We start from the raw sequence: 22,348 nt of genomic DNA on the forward strand, positions 1-22,348 counted from the left end.
CCTCAGGACCAGATCTCAGGTCTGAAGCTTCAGATGAAGGAGTGTCAGTTTTACCGTCTCGCCTTCCTGGTTCTTGAGAGGGATTACGGGAAATTCACCAGCCCGGACCCCTACAAGAGCTGTGGTGACGGGCAGTATCTGTTGGCATTAGGCCCAGTTTGTGGAAACGCAGATTGGAGATTACTCCGAGGCGTCTGGTTCGCTGGTCAACTGGACTAAGAGTGAAGTTCTCTGGTTGGGGAGGGAGGGTGAGCAGTTTGCCCTCCCGGACGTGTTCCCCATGCCCCGGCCAGAAATTAGAATTCTGGGCATTCATTTTGGCCAGGGTGACTATCCCAAACTAAACTGGGAACGCAGGCTGGTGAGTGCCACCCGGAAGGTTAATGCCTGGAAAGGCTGGAAGCTATCACTGAGGGAAAGGGTGAGCTTGGTCAAAACCTATCTGCTTCCCAAATTCCTCTTTGTGAGCTACGTTTGTCTTCTGCCAAGATCGTTCTATGCGCGGATCTGCGGTCTGTTCTTCCTGCTTTTGTGGGGAAACAGGCTGAATCTGATAAAGAGGGAGGTCACGTACCGACAGAGGAGGCAGGGTGGGTTGGACATGATTAATCCCACGGTTTTCTTTACTGTGGTGTTTCTTAAGTTCAACCTGCAATCCATTTTTCAGGGCGAACCCTCCCTGTGGGAACACTCATGCAAGAACTGGTTTCTGGTTTTCCTGAGTGAGTGGGAGGGGGGTGGTCGCCCCGGTGATCTACGGAGATCCCATGGGTACCTCCCCGACTATGTTCCAACTGCCCTAAGGGTACTGAGGGAGTGGAGGATAACGGCCCTGGAGGTGGGCTCGTTGGGTCGGCGTGAGCTGTACCTGCGGGTCATGACCTCAGACTCTTTGAGACCGCTAGCCTTAGGGGATTGTCTGGACAGGGTTCTCTGGGAGGGATTAGCCCTCCTGAATTCCAAGAGAATTCCGGCCAAGTTCTGGGATCTTGCATGGAGGGCATTCCACGGACGGGTCAATGTAAGGTCGAACTTAAAGTACCGGAGTCTTGAGGACAGGGGCTGTCCTCGTCCCGAGTGTGGAGGGGCACTGGAGACCATGGACCACTTTTTGGTTGAGTGCCCTTTTAACTTGGAGGTTCTGGGGGAGGTTGGGGATGCCATTGGCTATCCCCGTCTCCGGGCCCTTAGCTATTCTGAGAGGGTGTACGTCAACTTCAGGGCCCGGAGGGGTTATGAGTTATCGTCACTGTTCCTAGTTAGTATAGTTTGCCTTTATTACACCTGGCACGCGCGGTGCTTAGTGTCCACTAGGGGCAAGTTCCTGCCCTTGCATGAGGTGGCGGGGGATATCTTTCGGGAGTTGGTGAAGGTGAGGTATCTTGAGGGAGAAAGAACAGGCAGGGAAAGGTGTGCCAGGTTGTGGAGAGGCTTTTCTTTCCAGTCACCTTGATGATCTTCCCCCTTCCTTTTCCCTAGGTGGTGGGTCTGTCTGTCCTGTTCCCCACGATTAGTCTTTTGGACAATCTAATTTTTTTTTAAAAACATGGTAGGCACTGATGGTTTTGTTACGTTCCTGTCTATAAGGGGTGTGTAGTGTATATAGATCGGTTATTGTAGATATGTTGTTATTGATATAACTGTCCTAATCTGAATGATCCTGGACCGGAGGTGGTCTTTTCTTGTGATCTCTCTCCCTCCGCACCTTGAGACGGACTTTTCTGTATAAGCTGATGGAAAAAGCATGTTTTCTTTTCTATTTTATTTCTGTTTAAGTTGGTTTCCTTTCTTCTTTTCAAGAAAGAGTATTTTTATGTCTTTGTTTTGTAAATGCAACTGGCAGCAGTTTTTTTAAATAAAATCCTCCACCTATATAGCTAGCTATCATGCTCGTTTTAAATAGAGCTTGCAGTCAGTGGTAGGAGATTGTGCGTGCTGTCTGCGTGCTCTGAACCCAGTATACACCGCTATATCCACCTATATAGCTAACTATCTTGCTCGTTTTAAATAGAGCTTGCAGTTAGTGGTAGGAGATTGTGCGTGCTGTCTGCGTGCTCTGAACCCAGTATACACCGCTATATCAATCTATATAGCTAGCTATCTTGCTCGTTTTAACTAGAGCTTGCAGTCAGTGGTAGGAGATTGTGCGTGCCGTCTGCGTGCTCTGAACCCAGTATACACCGCTATTTCCACCTACATAGCTCTTCTCTTTTTGAGCCATCTGCCATCTGCAGGAGTTAGTGGAAGTTGTGTGTGCCTCCAGCACAATATACACTACCCAATTGCTGGTTTTCCCAACTCCCTTCAGGCCATTACCATGTCTGGAAGGCCAGCAAGGAGAGGCAGACAGGCGCGAGCCGATAAAAGAGGGAAAGCAGGCTCTGTGTCTAGAGACAACAGTGCTGGTTGTGGATGCGGTGCATCGTCATCATCAGCACGTGGCCATGGGACACGCTTGTCCTTCTTTTCAGCAGCTGGACATGTTGAGCCGCAACATGCCAACGACTTGGTAGAGTGGATGACCAAGCCCTCTTCATCCTCCTCATCGTCTCTCACCCAGGCTCAGGGTACTAGCAAAGCAGCTTCCAACGCTTTGTCTTCCCTCCTCTCAATGTCATCATCAGTGACTCCTTCGCTAGACCCACCACGTCCTCCTGAGGAGTCTCCTGAACTCTTTGAGCACAGTGTTGGGTACATGCTCCAGGAGGATGCCCAGTGTTTTGTAGGCTCTGATGATGATACTCAGCTAGAGGAAGGTAGTAGCATGAATGCAGAGAGAGGGGATGCTCAAGAAGGACAGCAATCTGGAAGTCATGTTCCACAAGCTGCAGCATACTGCCAGGTTTGCTCCAGCGATGAAGAGGGAGGGGATGATGAGGGCACTGACTCCACGTGGGTGCCTAGTAGGAGAGAGGAGGAGGAGGAGGCACATGTCCAACGAGGCAGGATGCCCTCCGGGGGCCAGCTTAGGGGCAGCACACTGACTGAATCACACCGCAGAGCTCCGCCTGTGCAGGGTGCTGCCTCTGCGCGTTATTCTAAAAGTTCTTTGGTGTGGGCCTTTTTTGAGACGAGTGCATAAGATCGCACCGCTGCTATTTGCAACATACGTCTCAAGCGTATCTCGCGTGGCCAAAACATCAGCCGCTTGGGCACCACATGCTTGACCAGACCTATGTTGACCTGCCATGCAGCTCGTTGGCAAGCGTACCTCAAAGACCCACACCAAAGAACAAAGCGGACCTCTCCTTGCTCCTCATCAACTGGGATCTCCAACCCCACTAGGCCTTCAGTCCTCTCTGAAACCTGCTTTGAGAGGAATGAAGGTGTAGAATTAGGTGTGTCACAGCCAAGTGCTTCCGGGCACTCTGCTAGCAGTACACCCACGTCCGATTATAGCAGGCAAATGTCCCTGCCCCAGCTGCTGGACCGGCAAAGAAGTTCACTCCCAGCCATCCACATGCCCAGCGGTTGAATGCTAGCTTGGCTAAATTGCTAGGACTTCAACTGCTGCCTTTTCAGTTGGTAGACTCGGCCCCCTTCCGTGAGTTTGTACAATGTGTGGTTTCTCAGTGGCAGGTCCCCAAACGCCACTTTTTCTCACAGAAGGCGATTCCGGCTCTCTACCGGCATGTGGAAGGCAATGTCCTTGCCTCGCTGGACAGGGCGGTCAGCGTTAAGGTGCATATTACCGCTGACTCATGGTCCAGCAGGCATGGACAGGGAGGTTACCTGTCTTTCACAGCCCATTGGGTCACTCTTCTGGCAGCTGGGAAGGATGCAGGACAAGGTGCAGTAGTGTTGGAGGTTGTTTCGCCACCACGCCTCCAAAATGCTACTATTGGTTGTGACACACCTCTCTCCTCCACCCCCTCCTCTTCTTCTTCCTCCGTGACCTCTTCCAGTGCTCTGTCCTCAGAACCAGCGGTGCTCCGTAGGCGTTCCAGGGGCTATGCAAGTACGCAGGCAAAACTATGCCATGCTGTGCTTGCGCTGGTTTGTTTGGGGGACAGGAGCCACACTGGGGCAGATGTTTTGTCAGCTCTGCAGGGCCAGGCCGAGAGGTGGTTGACGCCACGCCAGCTTAAGCCAGGAATGGTGGTTTGCGACAATGGCACCAACCTCCTCTCCGCCCTCCGACAGGGACAACTGACCCATGTGCCCTGTGTGGCTCACGTCCTTAACCTGGTGGTGCAGCGGTTCTTGGGCAGGTACCCAGGCTTACAGGATGTCCTGAAGCAGGCCAGGAAATTCTGTGTGCATTTCCGCCGATCATTTAATGCCTGTGCTCGGCTGGCTGAGCTCCAAAAGGAGTTGAACCTGCCCAAGAACCGCCTTATATGTGACATGCCCACCAGGTGGAACTCAACGTTGGCCATGCTGCAGCGGCTGCACACGCAGCAGAGGGCCATCAATGAGTACCTGTGCGACTACGGCACCAGGACAGGGTCAGGGGAGCTCAGTTTTTTCTCACCACGCCAGTGGGGCATGATCAGGGATGCATGCACTGTCCTGTCACCATTTGAGGAGGCCACAAGGATGGTGAGCAGTGACAGTGCATGCATCAGTGACACTGTACCTCTTTTCCACCTCTTGGAGCATACGCTGCGTGGAATAATGGACAGGGCACTTGAGGTAGAACAGAGGCAGGAAGAGGAGGACTTCCTTGCCTCTCAAGGCCCCCTTTATCCAGACAGTTTTCCTGCTGTGCCACCCATCACACAGGAAGAGGATGAGGTGGAGGAGGAGGAGGATGATTGTGTCAGCATGGAGGTGGAGGCTGGCACTCAGCATCAACAGCAGCAGCAGTCTTGTAGGGATGATTTACAGTCCCAAGAAACCTGTGGACTTGTACGTGGCTGGGAGGAGGTAGCTGCGGATCATGTTGTCCTTAGTGACCCAGAGGACTCCGGACCGAATGCCTCAGCTAACCTACGCTGCATGGCCTCCCTGATCCTGCATAGCCTGCAGAAGGATCCTCGTATTCTTCGGATCAAGGAGAGGGACCATTACTGGCTGCCTTGATTCACGGTACAAGGGTAAGGTTGCCGACCTTATCTTGCCGTCGCAGAGGGAGCAGAGGATGAGACATCTCCGGGAGGCCTTGCAGAAAGGTTTGTGCAACGCGTTCCCAGAGACTGGGAGGTTACAAACTCCTGGTCCTGGACAACGTGTTGCTGAGGCATCGGTCAGAAGGAGTGGTGGAGAAGGTGGCTGTCTGACCGATGCTTTCAGAATTTTTTTTTAGTCCGCAGCCCCAAGGTATGATCGGTTCCAGCAACCATCGCCAGCGTCTGATTTACATGGTGCAGGAATACCTAGGGGCAAGGTCAGACTTGGACACCTTTCCCACCGAAAATCCTCTGGTTTACTGGGTCTTGAGGATGGATCACTGGCCAGAGCTTGCACAGTATGCAATTGAGCTACTGCCCTGTCCTGCATCCAGCGTTCTTTCGGAATGCACCTTCAGTGCTGCTGGTGGCTTTGTTACCGATCACAGGGTGCGCCTGTCCACCGAATCAGTTGATCGACTGACCTTCATCAAGAGGAATCAGTCTTGGATCACCCACAGCTACCAAGCACCTGAAGCTGATGTAACCGAATAATTTTTTTTGAAATATCACATCTCTTCAAGACTGCCTATGCTGATGCTGAGTGACTGTCCTGTTATGTTGATTGTCTATCCTCTTCCTCCTCCGCTGATATGTTGGAAGAACATTTTTGGTTCTGGGTGATGCCATCAGCCCAATTTTTCTGCCCCTGTTTAACAGGGGCGTTTAATTACAATTTTTGATGCAATGCTTTGCAGCAGGGCTAATTCCTGCACTAAAACTAGAGTATATGGGAGAGGTTGCAGTGTCGTGGCACCAGCACCAGTGCCTAAGGCCCAATTTTTCTGCCCCTGTTAAAAGGGACATGTAATTACAATTCTTGATATAATATTTCACAGGAGGGCCCTTTCCTGTGCCCACCCAGAGTAACTGTGAGGACTTATAGTGTTGTGGCACCAGCACCACAACCACTAAAGGTAAATTTTTCTACCACTGTTCAACAATGGCATGTAATTACAATTCTTGATATAATCGTTCACAGCAGGGCGCTCCAACGCCCACCAAGAGTCACTTTGAGGGCTTACAATGTTGTGGCAAAACCAACACCTTGTTCTGCCATTTCTGCAGAGCATATAGGGCAGGCCCCTACTTTTAAACATCCAACTTACAAACATCTCCTACTTGCAAACGGAAGGAGACAACAGAAAGTGAGATGAAAAAAGACGGACGGCAAAACAAATTATACAGGGGCGATAACCCTTTCCTATGTTTTCCAAAAAGCTTAAAAATAGTTTTTTTGACTGGAGCTACACTTTAAAAATGTACCAGTTGAAAATCACAAACAGATTTAACTTAACACAACAAATCTACACAGTCCCTGTCTTGTTTGTACCGCCTGTATACTGCCGTTCTGAGTATATAGGGCCTGGGGGCCACATGTATTTCCTTTTTTTAATATGGGTACGGGGTTCCCCTTAACCACTGGGCACTTAAACACCCTTAATAACCAGACCATTTTTCAGCTTTCGTTGCTCTCACATTTTGAATGACAATTACTCAGTCATGCAACACTGGACCTATATGAAATTTTTGTCCTTTTTTTCACACAAATAGAGCTTTCTTTTGGTGGTATTTAATCACCGCTGGGTTTTTTATTTTTTGTGCTATAAAAGAAAAAATACAGAAAATTCTGTATCAAAAAGGATTTTTCTTTGTCTCTGTTATAAAATTTAGCAGATTAGTAATTTTTTCTTTATAAATTTTGGCCAAAATTTATACTACTACATATCTTTGGTAAAAATAAGTACAAATTGGTGGATATTATTTGGTCTTTGTGAAAGTTATAGAGTCCACAAGCTATGGTGTCAATATCTTTAAATTGATCACACCTGAAGTACTGAGGGCCTATTTCAATTCTTGAGACCCTAACATGCCAGAAAAGTACAAATACCCCCCAAATGACCCCTTTTTGGAAAGAAGACATTCCAAGGTATTTAGTAAGAGGCATGATGAGTTTTTTGAAGTTGTCATTTTTTCCCACAATTCTTTGCAAAATCAAGATTTTTTTTACTTTTTTTTTTTTCACAAAATTGGCATATTATCAGTTTATTTCTCACACACAGCATATGCATACCACAAATTACACCCCAAAACACATTCTGCTATTACTCCCGAGTACGGCGATACCACATGTGTGAGACTTTTACACAGTGTGGCCACATACAGAGGCCTAACATGCAGGGAGCGCCATCAGGCGTTCTGGAGCACCCAGGACAATTCTGACATTTCTCCCCTACATGTAAAAATCATCATTTATTTGCTAGAAAATTACATAGAATCCCAAAACATTATATATTTTTTTTAGCAAACACCCTGGAGAATACAATGGTGGTCGTTGCAACTTTTTATCTCGCACGGTATTTGCGCAGCAATTTTTCGAATGCTTTTTTTGGGAAAAAAAACAGTTTTGTGCTTTAAAAAAAAAAAAAACACAGTAAAGTTAGCCCAATTTGCATAATGTGAAAGATGAAGTTACGCTGAGTAAATAGATACCTAACATGTCACTCTTCAAAATTGCACACGCTCGTGGAATGGCGCCAAACGTCGCTACTTAAAAATCCCCAAAGGCGACAATTTCATTTTTTTTTACTGGTTATATGTTTTGAGTAACAGAGGAGGTCTAGGGCTACAATTATTGCTCTCGCTCTAACGTTCGCAGCGATACCTCACATGTGTGGTTTGAACACCGTTTTCATATGTGGGCGGGCCTTACATATGCGTTCGCTTCTGCATGCGAGCACATGGGCAAAGGGGCGATTTAAAAACATTTTTTTATTTTTTATTGTTCATTTTACTTTATTTATTTTAGTTTGACATTTTTTTCCCCAAAAATTAATTTTTTGATCACTTTTATTCCTATTACAAGGAATGTAAACATCCCTTGTAATAGGAATATGGCATGACAGATCCTCTTTACAGTGAAATATGGGGTCAATAAGACCCCACATCTCACCTCTAAACTGGGAAGCCGGAAAAAATAAATAAATAAAGATTCTGGCTTTCATTGTATTGGCGAGTCGGTAGAAGCACCGGAGGGGCGGCGGGAGGGGGGGTGTCTATGGCTGGGTATTGCAGGGTATCACCGACTATGGCTGGGTATCTCAGAGTATGGCTGGGTATCTCAGAGTATGGCGTTGCAAAGTATTGCATTGCAGAGCATTGCAGGGTATTGGCGGGTGTTGCAGAGCATTGCAGAGTGTTGCAGGGTATTGGCGGGTGTTGCAGAGCATTGCAGAGTGTTGCAGGGTATTGTCGGGTGTTGCAGAGCATTGCAGAGTGTTGCAGGGTATTGGCGGGTGTTGCAGAGCATTTCAGAGTGTTGCAGGGTATTGCAGAGTGTTGCAGGGTATTGGCGGGTGTTGCAGAGCATTGCAGTGTTTCAGGGTATTGGCAGGTGTTGCAGAGCATTGCAGAGTGTTGCAGAGCATTGCAGAGTGTTGCAGGGTATTGACGGGTGTTGCAGAGCATTGCAGAGTTTTGCAGGGTATTGGCGGGTGTTGCAGAGCATTGCAAAGTGTTGCAGGGTATTGGCAGGTGTTGCAGAGCATTGCAGAGTGTTGCAGGGTATTGCAAAGTAAGGGCAGGGTATTGCAGAGTGTTGCAGGGTATTGCAGAGTAATGGCAGGGTATTGCAGAGTAATGGCAGGGTATTGCAGAGTGTTGCAGGGTATTGCAGAGTAATGGCAGGGTATTGCAGAGTGTTGCAGGGTATTGCAGAGTGTTGCAGGGTATTGCAGAGTATTGCAGAGTAATGGCAGGGTATTGCAGAGAGTGTTGCAGGGTATTGCAGAGTATTGAAGGGTATTGCAGAGTATTGCAGAGTAATGGCAAGGTATTGCAGAGTATTGCAGAGTATTGCAGAGTAATGGCAGGGTATTGCAGAGTATTGGCAGGGAATTGAGGGGTTAATTTTTGGTGAGCAGCGATGTGGGCACTGCAGAAGCAGCCCACATCACTGCTGACACCGATCTCTTCCCCCTCCGCTGTACCGATCAGTACAGAGAGGGGGAGGGAGGAACCGGCGTCATAACATGATGCCAGGTTGTTTACAAGTGATCACTCGGTCATTTGACGGAGCGATCACGTGGTAAACGGCCGCTGGTAAACGTGATCACGTGGTAAACGGCCGCTGTAGACCCGACAGTCACGGATGCTCTTAAGTGCGCGCCCCAGGGGGCGCGCGAGAGCGGAATTCTGGGAGGACGTCATATGACGGCCTCCCAGAGTTAAACAACCGCCCTGTAGCCGTCATTAGGCTATGGGCCGGTTGTTAAGTGGTTAATATCCGTACAAGACCCAAAGGGGCTGGTAATGGGCAGGGAGGGCTACCCATGCCATTTTTCTCAATGATTTTCAACCATATTGCAGGAACCAGATATAACATTAAAACCGCAAGCAGTTTGAAATGACGTTATTTCCGTTAAATGTCATTTTGTGCAGGGACTGTTCTAAACACGGGAAACACGTGGCACTTCACAGGCATACTATAGACACCCCCCAGGCACGATATTTAAAGGAATATTTCACCTTTTTTCACTTTAATCGTCATTAAAATCAGTGCTCCCGCCAAAACGGACATTTTTAAAACATTTTTTTTTCAATGACCCATGTCCCCTGGGGCAGGAGCCAGGTCCCCAAACCCTTTTTAGGACAGTATCTTGCATATTAGCTGTTAAAATTAGCACTTTTAATTTTGAACGTTCGAGTCCCATAGACTTCAATGGGGTTCGTATGAATTTGGGGTCCATTCGAAAGTTCTGGTGCGAACCGAACCGGGGGGTGTTCGGCTCCTCCCTACTGAGTACCAAGAATGATGATGGCAAGAATCTAGTGGGATATAGCTGTTCCTGTCGGTTGGTTTAAAAAAGGTGGATGTAACAATCTTTTCATCCTCAATTATAATCACCAGATCCAAAAAATGGATCTGTGTAGGGCTAGTTTAATATAAGTTTTATTTAGTATAATATCCCTATCATTATTGTTTAAAAAGGTAAGGTAGGTAGCTATGGAATCTGTATCCCCATCCCATATGCACAGGATGTCATCAATAAATCTTTTCCACATGACAAGCTGTGGTGGCCTGTCATTTAAGACCACATCCTCCTCCCATTTCGCCATGAAGAGGTTGGCCATACTGGGACTTTGCTCCCATGGCCACCCCTCTTATTTGTAGATAGTACATATCATTATACCAGAAATAATTGTGCTCCATCGAGAAGTCCAGTAGTTCCATCACAAAATTACATTGCGTGATGGAAATACTAGAGTCCCGATCGAGAATATGTCGCACAGCTTCATGGCCCAATGTATGAGATGAGATATCGCCATATAAAGCGATGCGACATCGGCAGTAACCAGCATGAAAGTTGTCTTCCACTCAATTCCACTCAGTAAGTTCAAGACATGCTTAGTTTCTTTTAGAAAGGAAGGAGTACCCATCACCAGTGGTTGTAGAAAATGATCAATGTATTTCCCTACATGTGAAGTGATGAAATCTATACAACTGATGATGGGTCTTCCTGGAGGATTCGTCAAGATCTTATGAATCTTAGGCAATATATACATAAGTGGTAGCCGAGGGGCCAGAGGAACCAAATGCTCCTTCTCTTTTTTGTTTAATATACCCATATCGTAACCTTTAATCAATTAGGATCTTTAACTTTTAAACTGGTCGGATCCGATGACAAAGGAAAATTGGTATCCAGATCTGATAGAATCCTTGTCATTTCCTCAGAATAGGAGTCCTTATTCAGGATGACAATTGCTCCGCCCTTTTCTGCGGGGCGCACAACTAGATCCTTCCTATTGCATAATGCTTCCAGACCTGCCCTGACATCATGCTGTGGTTGTACCAATTTTCTTCTCAATTTTGCCAGATCATTCAGCACCAGATCCCGAAACATAGTAATATTAGGTGCCGAATTCCCTGGAGGATTAAACAGCGAGGCATTCGCCAACCCTGAATGAACAATCACAGATGCCTCCCCGTTTAATTGTCTAGTTGGATTGCTCAAGATGTATCTTTTAATATCGAGTCTACATGTATATTTTTGGACTTCTATGAAAGTTTGGAACTTATTGAGGTTCAGAGGTGGTACAAATTTTAAACCTTTATTTAAAACCACCAATTCCTCCTTAGATAATTCCTTAGAACTCAAATTTATTATACCATTTACATCTACATTCTCCTTTTTGGGGTGAAGGTTCCTCTGCTCTCTCTCTTGCGTCACCATTTCATTTGTTACTTCCCCTGCTGGCTAGCTGAAAATCCCATCCAGGACGATTTTCCGTTGTATGCTGACTCTGATAGGTCACGTCCGAGAAGAAGCTACTCTACCTGAAGCTAGCGAAACGCGTTGACATCACAGTACCATGTGACCTGTACACGTTGCTTGTCACGAAGTGAACTTCGGCTTGTATCGGAGCAGAGCAGTGGAGTGCTTATTGGCAGCGGAACCCCGGAGATCGGTGATACGAATCTATCCACATTTACCCTCAGCAATTCAAAATCTTCCCACCGATTGAATGATGCCCAGGTGCAGCTTTGTGAACCATGCTTAAACAGAAGTATGGAATTATACAAAATACCTGCCTCCTTGAATGGTGCGGTAAAGTATGATTAAACTAAGGCTGTGATCTGCTGTGGGCTGGAGTGAAAAGTGTTTGTGGACTAATTGATCAATATCGATGTCCTAAGTGGTTGAATCAGATGATGAAATACCAAAAGGGATCCCCTAAAATCTTTGTTTGAAATTCATTATAACAGAGTTTTTGTCGATAGACTGTATTGATTGAAAATGTGCATATTGGAGTTTCATTCTTTATTTCCAATAGGAATTCTTACATATTGATGGCCTCTAGCTAATTACGTGAGCTGATGACTGCATTTTAAAAGCGGAATCACATGTGCACATTTTTTCCAACTGAAAAACTGCCGGTGCAGCCTTCATTAGCAAGTTTCGAATAAATTTGCTTGCCATCATTAACAAATGAACTATTTTTTTGTATTTTTTTGCTCTTTAGGCTGCAGATTCAGTTTACAATCAATTTATCTACCTATTCCTGCTCCTAAATCTTCAATACCTGTTGATTTAGTCTGCTGAGAATTAACTTAGGGAATTGGCTATGGGACTGATTGTCCCCTTAAATAGAAAAAGATAATCACATTCAAACAGAGTGGTTCTAGCTGACTACAGCAACGTGTCCGGACTCATGTGGTGTGTTTAGTGTTGTCTTCTGTTTTGTTCAGTTTGTCTTTTAGCAACACAGTTTAAGGTCGGCATGAGAAGAAATTATTTCTGAGGAATTGCATCGCTGTAAATTAAAAATCTTTTTTTGATACTTAATAAAAATAATTTTAAAATAATAATCGTTGCTGTCAATAGTAACCCCTTTTTAGACCGGGTCTGTCGGTCTAAGTCCTCCCCTTTTTTCTGTCCATAAGCATTAAGGTTACGACAGCAACACCTTACAGGGTAAAAAGATCATTAGTTAATTAACTTTGGTGATTTTCCTATTTCCCCTACCCTTAATTATGACTCTAATAGGGAATAGATACACCCCTCTGGTTAATGAGAATGGGGAATATGCTTCTGGATATTCCCTATCAGAGTCAGCATACAGCGTAAAATCGTCCTGTTGTCCTTTAGGGGTCAGTAATGAGCCTAGTGTGTTTGTTGATCACGCTGGTTTGCAGCTAACGGAAATGGCTCTTTATAATTTGACCAATAAGCTCCAGCAGTGTCATGTAGGAAACGCATGGCTGTCCTTCTCCGCTCTGCCGTGTGGATATTTAAGGCACATGCGCGTGTGTGCTTGCGTACCCCTGATGACGTCAGTTGTGATGAAATGGTCGTAGGGTCGGTACGTTTTCATGCACTGCGCATGTGCGAGTTTTTGTTTTTATCGATACAAGCAGAGCTTTTTTACCCTATCCTTGCAAGTAGTTATTTTATACAATTGGTGTTTTTGATACTTCAATAAATTTTAAAGGAATCTCTGCACTATTGGATTTCATTTTCTTTCCACATCCTTTATGGTGAACTTATCGAGCACTGTGGAGGTGCCTATTTGTTGATACACAGGGTTAGCCTACTTGCAAGTGCGTTATGGAAGGCGTGTTTCATTGTTGTCTACCGGCCATCTGGAAGTGAAATCCCTGTAATTCCATACAGCGTTCCTGATTTTTCCTCTTCTAAGCCTGAACAAGGGCGGTCGCAGGCTTTCTGGTAAGCCTCCATTGCTTATTATAAGGTGACAGGCAACACTAGTGGTGGAAAATTTAGATCTACGGTTTTGCACCAGAAAAATACTTTCAATATCCTTTGTTTGGACATTTTCACTTATGAACACTTTATGATCACAATTTTGTGTGTATATTCACGTATCTTGATATTATATAATTTATTTTGAAAACATTTTTGATGATTGTTTTTCCACTTGAATACACATGGACTATTATCAATTCATGTTTTAGATTTGATTATGTACACTAATGTTTTATTGTAAATTCATTGCTTATGGTATTATATTTGGTGTATATGTATATATATATATATATATATATATATATATATATATATATATATATATTTTTTTTTTTTTTTTTTATTATTAGATTTCCTATGCAGCGCTGCACTATTTCTTTTACTTATATCTGTTGTGCCCTATATCTGGGTTACAGTGTTCAGATGCAGGATACCCTTCACAGTTTTTGTCTTTTTTTCAGCATTTTTTGTTTTTGTTACACAACTAGCGCAGATCTTTTTTTCTTTTCTTTAGGATCAAAGGATGAACTAACCAAGTTTCTAGACAGTTTGCAGTATAACACCTATAACCATAAGTTCACGCACAGTTATGATCAGGAGATTTTTAGATCTAGATTTTTATAAATCAGATAAGGGTCCTCTGTTCTATATTGTAAAGGAAACCCTCAGCTGGAAATACTCTGTTGCATGTGACCAGCTCGCATCCAGAACAACTTATTAAAAGCATTCCTTATAGTCAATGTGTCAGGAAGATCCTGCCAGCAAAAGTCAGTCTGGGCCTTCCGCCGCGTTGGCGCGCCTGTGCGCGGGTGCATGCCAGGGCGTGCGCCGCGGTTGCGCGAACGTATGTGAGGGCGCGCGCGGCTGTGAGCACGTGCGTGCGCCTGTTGCCACCAGATGGGCTATTTAACTCGTTCTGTCACATTGAGCTCTTGCTGTCTGATCTACAGCGTGCGAGTATCCTGACCCTGCGAACCTGCCTTCTGTGACCTTTGACCCGGCTTGTCTACCTACCATTCCTACCATCCACCTGCACCTGATCCCGGCCTGCCTGACTCCCCTTCTCCTTAATCCTCCGGTACCCCTGCTGTCTACCTGGCTTGTCCGACCATCCTCCTGCTTGCTCCTTTGGTACCTCTGACCGCCTGACCTCCGACCCGGCCTGTCTGACTTCCCTGCTTCCAGCATCCTGGTTCATGGTGCCTGTCTGCTGTCCTGCCTCCAGTTGTTGATCCAGCTCCTGCCTGCAGTCCAGCTTTAGCCTGAGTTCCTGCTTCTGTGTCCTGGTTCCAGCTGCCTACCTGCTGTTCTGCTCCAGCCTGCTGCACCTGCCTGCTGATCCAGCTCCTTCCCGGTCCCAGCCTGTCTCCTGATCCTGCTGGAGGTTCGGCTACACAGTACTTCCTGGGTTCCAGACCCTTCTGCTGCTGTTGATCCTGCCAGGCACTCGCGCCACTCCGGACTCTTGTGCTTCCTGTATACTCTACAAGGGCCCTCGAGTCGGAGCCACAAGAGAGGTCTCTCCCTGCAGGTCGGGCTCTTCCACTAGGTATGTGACACAATGGAAATACAATAAATTTGTAGTATCTATGTTGGACTTTATCCTGAGACATAACGTATTCTTATACAGAAGCTCCCACTACCTCCAGGTGCAGAGAGTGGCTATGAGGACATGTTGTGCCCCCTCTTACAACAACCTGTACTTGGGGGAGTGGGAGAAATTTTTGCCATATCGTCATGTGGCAAAGATGCATAGACGATTTGCTGTTGAAATGGGATGGTCCAGAGAGTAAATTGATGAGCTGTCTTGACAGAATGAACTGTAATGATTTCAAACTCTTTTTTTAAATGACCTATAATTGATGTAAAGTTGACTTTTTGGATGTAAAGTATCCTCAAAGATGGAAATGGAAAACTAACAAGCAAATTATTTAACAAGGACACCGCTGGCAGCACCTTATTGCATGCCAACAATTTCCAACTGAAGTCTCTAAAAAAACCTATACCCTTTAGCCAATTGTACTATAGATGTGGACTTCCAACTGGAAGCTGATGCACTCACTAAAAGATTGTCGGCAAGAGGTTATACCAAATCATGTTTAAAAAAAAGGCCTTTAATTGCATTAACACTAAAAGATCTTCTTTTCAAATATAAAGAGAAAAAGGAGGAAGATAGTATCACTAGAATTACATTACACTACTCCAATGAACATGATGAAATCAGAAAGCTCCTCACCAAATACTGGCCAAGCCTTACTGAGCACCCAGCTCTTAGGAACCTAGTGACCAAAAATCCACAGATTGCATATAGAAAAGCTGGATCGATCGGTGGGAGACTTGTCCAGAGTGAATACAGAGTGGATTCTAGGGGGACCTATGTAAGACCTGGGGTACTTTTCAGTGTGGGTCATATTCCCAATGCCCTATAAGTGGAAGAAGGACACACTTTACATTGCCCAATGGTGACCGCTTTTGTGTGAAGCATTATGCTAATTGCAAAACTCAAGCCGTGGTATACCTGATGCAGTGTCAGTGTGGGTCTTTTTACGTAGGGAAAACCAAACAAGAACTAGGTCAACGTGTTGTCAAGCAAATGCATAGCATGAGCATTGGCAATCTGTATATGCCCCTTTGCCGACATGTAGCCAAGGGGCATAATTACAGAATGCCCAAAGTTGACTTCACTGTCCTTGAAAGAATCCACATTTCCCCTGTGGAGGGGGGTGGGGGGTTGGAATAAGATTCTACTCCAACGCAAAATGCACTGTAGAGTAGACATCTTAATGCCACACTACCGGGCCTCAATGAATGTGAAAGTTTTAGACTCTTTCTTTAAGGCTTCTTTTCAGGAAAAACAGACTCACCTCATGCAACCTGACCTGTTGGATGTATTTTCCCTTATGTTCTCTTTTGACAATTTTCATCCATAATTTATTTTTATTTTCTATTTTTTATTATTTTTTTCATTTTCAATTTGTCATTTTTTTTCATCCATATTCCTTTCATTAATAATATTACCTTGGCTTTAATGGTGAGGATGAATGATTCTTCTGGACAGGATTTCCTTTCTTTTGTATCCTGCATGTTTAATAGTTCCTCATTTCAGTTTAATGGTCTAGATTAGAATGTTGCATCTTTGGGTTTAATCTTTACACACATTTATATATATATATATATATATATATATATATATCAGGGGCGTACCTAGAGCATTTGGCACCCGGGGCGGATCCTATATCTGGCACCCCCCCCCCCCACCATAAAATGTAAAAACACCCACCGTGTCCCCTGCATACCTCTGCATCCTTCAATATCTTTTTGTCACTACTGTGTACCCCCCTCCACAACTGCACCTCTGGACCCCTTTAAATTACACAGCACCCTGCATCTCTGGACCCCTTTACATTACACAGGACCTTGCACCTAAGGACCTCTTTACATTACACAGCCCCCTGCACCTCTGGACCCCTTTACATTACACAGCAGCCTGAACCTCTGGACCCCTTTACATTACACAGGACCTTGCGCCTAAGGACCTCTTTACATTACACAACAGCCTGCACCTCTGGACCCCTTTACTTTACACAGCTCTTGTACCTCTGGACCCCTTTACATAACATAGCACCCTGAACCTCCTGACCCCTTTACATTACACAGCCCTTGTACCTATGGATCCCTTTACATTACACAGCACCCTGAACCTCTGGACCCCTTTACATTACACAGCACCCTGCACCTCTGCAACCCTTTACATTACACAGCCCCTCACAGCTCTGGACCCTCTGCATGTTACACAGATCCCCTACAGTGCAGACCCCCCTCCCTACCATACAGACCCCCATCTACAGTGTAGACCCCCCTACAGTACAGAATCCTCCCCTACAGTGCAGACCCTCCTACAGTACAGACCCCTCCACCCTATAGCGCAGACCCCCCCCTACAGTGCAGACCCTCCTACAGTACAGACCCACCCCCCTACAGTGCAGACTCCCCTACAGTACAGAATCCTCACCTACAGTACAGACCCCCCTACAGTGCCGAATCTTCCACTACAGTACAGACCCCCCCTACAGTGCAGGACCCCTTCTACAGTGCAGGACACCCCTACAGTGCAGGACCCCTTCTACAGTGCAGGACCCCTATAGTGCAGGACCCCTTCTACAGTGCAGGACCCCCCCCTACAGTGCAGGACCCCCCCCTACAGTGCAGGACCCCCCCCTACAGTGCAGGACCCCCCCCTACAGTGCAGGACCCACCACAGTAAAGAACCCCTTCTACAGTGCAGGACCCCTTTTACAGTGCAGACCCCCCTACAGTGCAGGACCCCCCCCCCCTACAGTGCAGGACCCACCACAGTAAAGAACCCCTTCTACAGTGCAGGACCCCCCTGCAGACCCCCCCTACAGTGCAGGACCCCCCTACAGTGCAGGACCCCCCCTACAGTGCAAACCCCCCCTACAGTGCAGGACCCACCACAGTAAAGAACCCCCCTACAGTGCACAGCCTCCCCTAAGGACCCATAGTGTACCTGGCAAGGCAGCGGCATTGCAGGGGGGAGGTGTGGGCAGCACCCGAGTGGAGTGTCACCTGGCTGTCGGCTCAGCGATGCGGGACCCGGCGCACGTGACTCCGGGACTCTGTGGTCGCGTGACTCACGTCGCGCCGTTCTGATCAGTCTCGGGCATCGGCTGTCACTCACAGCCGAGCAGAGTGAAGCCACCTCCCCCTCCTTGTCTACACAGTGCTATGCATGGAGAAGGGGGAGGCGGCTTCACTCTGCTGGGCTGTGAGTGACAGCCGCTGCCCCAGACTGATCAGTTGCGGAGGGGGGGGGGGCGCTGGCCTGACACCCCCCCCCAGTGTGTGGCACCCGGTGCGGCACGCCCCCCCGCCCCCCCACTTAGTACGCCTCTGATATATATATATATATTTTGTACTAGCAAGGGCACTGCTGAATGTTGCACAAGAGACCTTGAATCCTATTTATCATCAGCCTATTTTTCCTTTAATTGCATTAGGAACTATGGGATTTCTTCCATTTATCCATCCTATGTGCTACATATAGATTTTCCCCTTTTTTTTGTCTCCATCGTGGCCACCATCCTTTTGTCTGGATGTTGTCATCGTGGAGACAGGATGTGATGCCGCAACATGGAGCATAGATCTGATGTGATCGTACACGCTGGCCCAGTGTCATTCTCCCACGCACGCGCAGTACATAGGAATGCCGGAAATGTCAGCTGGCACGATTCCTTCTCCACAATTGCAGGATTTGGACGTTCCACCCGCTGTGATCCGATACCTTAGGATCGCCAGCAACACATTAGTATCCTGCAATAGATTACAGCCAGCGTGTGCATGCATGTCCTTATACAGTCCTATACAATATATATTGTGTTTTTCAATTTAAATAGTTTTTTTCAGAAGTGGTATTATTGAAGAAGATTTTTCTTATATTTGCATATTTCAAAATGCATTTGATATCGCCATCTATCTCATCGTAATTTATCGATGAAGAAACAGCAAGTAGCTGGGGACTACCACTTTATGATCATATCCAATTTTATGTAATGTGATATTATCACTTGCTGTCGTGTATTTTTTACTTCCAATTTGGAATTTTATTCACTTCTATTTGTAATAAAAATATATATAGTTTTTTTAGAAACAATGCATTATCTCTTTTTCAATTGCCCTTAAAACCCCACAATTTGCGGTTTATTTTTATATTCTACTCCAAGGGATGATGGAAATTACATATATAGCCATATGAGTCTTTAATCCTATAGTCAATTCCTTATACAGAGATGTAATTGAACATTGGACAAAGACATCCAGAGGAAAGCTAACATGTTAATGAGAATGCCTCTTGGTGAGGGGTAGCCATGTCTTAGAAAAGCGTTCAACAAGGTGAAAATTCAGGATAGACATTCCTTGATTTACAAACTTAGAAAGGCCACGCAAACAACATTTATGAGAATAATTACTAGGTACAAACAGGCAACATGGGAAGGTACTTCATATATACAAAAAGTTCTGGTACCTCCTCAAGGTGGACCAGAAAATTACCAAATATATTTAACCTTATCCCGAGATCACGTAAAAGAGATCAAGATCCCTCAGGGACACTTTATTGGCTAGCCAGCACTAATGTGATGATCCAGGGAGGAACAGTATCCCTGGTACATACCCATGTGACAAATGCAACTATTGCTCTTTTATTCTGAGAGGTGTAAGTATCCCCCTCCCCAACAGCACCACATGGACCCCTAGGCATAGAACAACTTGCAAATCGGTTGGCGCTGTTTATTTAATGAAGTGTTGCTGTGGAGTGCTTTACGTTGGTAAAATGAAATTACCAGTCTTCTGTAGGATTAGGGACCATGTTTCCCTAATTTCCAAACATAAAATGGAAATGTCATAAGTAGGCATGTAGGACTGTATCCTAATTTTAACCTCAAATCTATCAGATTTTTTGCCCTGGAAGGCGTTGACAAGCTTTAACATGTCACAGACTCGACATGCAGCTTAATTTTTTCCGCAGTGATGCAAAGTGACGAACATACATGTTTTTCAAATGTAAACAGCTCTGTCCAATGTCCATATTATTCACTGCAGGCTGTTTTACTAGGCATATGAGAAGCGGCAAAAATGCACCTTTAACTACTTGCCGACCGGCTCCTGTACATATACGTCAGCACTTTGAAGAGGTATATCTCGTAAACGGCGGCAGCTGCTGCCACAACCAAGATATCCGTATTTTCAGGAGTCGGTCGTGTTTACCATAATGGTGCTCCATGCGGCGGGCCCTCTCCCAGTTATCGGAGCCTACGACAGTGGCAGAGGCGATCGGGTCCTTCGTGCCTGGGTATGGAGACAAGTGAGGCTAAGATGGCCCCCACCCATCTCCATACCATAGCAGGGCGGAAGCGACTTCAAAAAGTCACTTCCTCCCATAGCTCTTAAAGGCACAAAAAGTCATTTTTGTTAATTTTTTTTTTTTTTTTTTGCATTTTAGTCCAAATATGAGATCTGAGGACTTTTTGACCCCAGATCTCATATTTAAGAGGACCTGCCATGCTTTTTTTCTATTACAAGGGATGTTTACATTCCTTGTAATAGGAATAAAAGTGATCCAGACTTTTTTTTTTAAAAACAGTGAAAACATTTATAAAGATTTTTTTTTTTAAAAGCAATCTGTCCGACGAGCTCACGCGCAGAAGTGAACGCATACGTGAGTAGCTCCCGCATATGAAAACAGTGGTCAAACCACACATGTGAGGTATCGCCATGATAGGTAGAGCGAGAGCAATAATTCTAGCCCTAGACCTCCTCTGTAATGCAAAACATGCAACCTGTAGAATTTTTAAAACGTTGTCTATGGAGATTTTTGAGGGTAAAACTTTGACGCCATTCCAAGAACAGGCGCAATTTTGAAGCGTGACATGTTGAGTATCAATTTACTCAGCGTAACATTATCTTTCACAGTATAAAAAAAATTGGACTAACTTTACTGGTGTCTTATTTTTGTATTCAAAAAATATTTTTTTTTCCAAAAAAAGTGTAAGACCGATGCGCAATATGGTGTGAAAAAGTATTGCAATGACCGCCATTTTATTCTCTAGGGTGTTTTAAACATGTAAACACCTAAATTCCAAAACAAGGCTAGTCCTTAAAATGCCTGCTTTTAATGCAATATGAACAGGGCCTCACTGTACTTTTTCTGTTTTTGGAGCAATATACAGAAATATCATTCATTATTTTACACTTGTAGCCAAACTTTATGACAGTCTTTTTTGCATATGCTTTATTTTCTAGGAAACTGGCAGATTGTCCTCCTCTTTTGGATATAGAGGACATGATGCATATGAAGGTCCCCGATTCCAAATGTGTTTACACCTATGTGCAAGAACTGTATCGCAGCTTGGTTGCTAAGGGGCTGGTGAAAACCAAAAAGGCTTGAGATTGTCAATGGCAAATAAATGAGGTAAGCAAAGATTATTCCTTGTATATAAAAAAAAATTAGAACCTACTAAATAAACCTAAAAGGCAATAAGTGGTTGTGTCCTGGGCTGCCTCCGCATAGTGGTGGAATGTTTGTACATACCCCAACTCTCAAAGTACAGTGGGGCAAGTTAGAAAGTATATTCATGCACTTCAAGTGCATTAAATAGATATTTCAAGATGATGGCACATGTATTTACCTAACACATCATCTTATTGTTAGTGTATGAGATGTTGTCAACCAATGCAAAGTTACACTTGACAAACCAAAACACACCTTCCATCTCTTACGCAACATCTCCCAATTTACACATATTAGGGGCTTTGGAAGATGCAGGTATTTTAGCCCAATAGAAGGTGGAGATGTGTCTGTCACATACCTGGTAGGTGAGCCTGACGTGTAGAGGAAGGCCTCTCGTACAGCTCCAGCTAGTGAGCTACTATAATCAGTCCAGAAGTCTTGTATCAATGGAAGCTGGAACTCACAACAGGAAGCCGGATCACAGCAGATAGCAGGCAGGTGAGTAGGCAGATGGCTGGCAGACTTGGCAGCAGATAGGCAGAGGTGCACCACAGGAAGCAGGAACTTCTAGCAGGCTGGACGGCCAGGAGCAGGGTCAGATGAGCCGGGCTGACAGCAGACAGGCAGATCACGCAAGGCGTCAGGCAAGGTGTAGTCAGGTCACAAGCTGGTATTAGCAACAGACGGGCAAATCAGGCAGAACAGCAGGCAGGAGCGTAGTTGGGTCCCAGGCAGGTTCGGCAACAAGAGCAAGGTAACAAGAACTGGAGACAGAGTTCAGATCGTGGAAAGCCGGGGGTTAGGGCAGGAGGCAGACAGGAGTAGTCGGGAGCAAGCCAGATCTGTAACAGAAGTCAAACACACAGGAAACAGTATTCAGGTAAACGCTGTAGACCAAGCAGCAACCAGTACAGCATTGAAGCTCCATTTAAACAGGGTGACTG

At 45.5% G+C, this 22,348-nt stretch overlaps 1 protein-coding gene across 3 annotated transcripts in view; it reads left to right on the forward strand.

Moving 5' to 3' along the window:
- Nucleotides 1–22,348, forward strand: part of SMTNL1 (smoothelin like 1) — a 482,219-nt gene that overhangs the window by 365,329 nt on the left and 94,542 nt on the right. For all 3 annotated transcript variants that reach the window (XR_013277705.1, XM_077493209.1, XM_077493207.1), the window contains one exon: nt 21,197–21,365. Coding sequence is in view for 2 of the 3 variants with exons in the window: in XM_077493209.1 (XP_077349335.1) it covers nt 21,197–21,341 (145 nt within the window). In the remaining variant the exon portion in view is untranslated. The remainder of the gene's footprint in view (nt 1–21,196; nt 21,366–22,348) is intronic.

The sequence above is a fragment of the Lithobates pipiens genome, unplaced genomic scaffold, assembly GCF_037356315.1.
Source record: "Lithobates pipiens isolate NorthernLeopardFrog02 unplaced genomic scaffold, aLitPip1_a1.2 Scaffold_19, whole genome shotgun sequence".
NCBI lineage: Eukaryota > Metazoa > Chordata > Amphibia > Anura > Ranidae > Lithobates > Lithobates pipiens.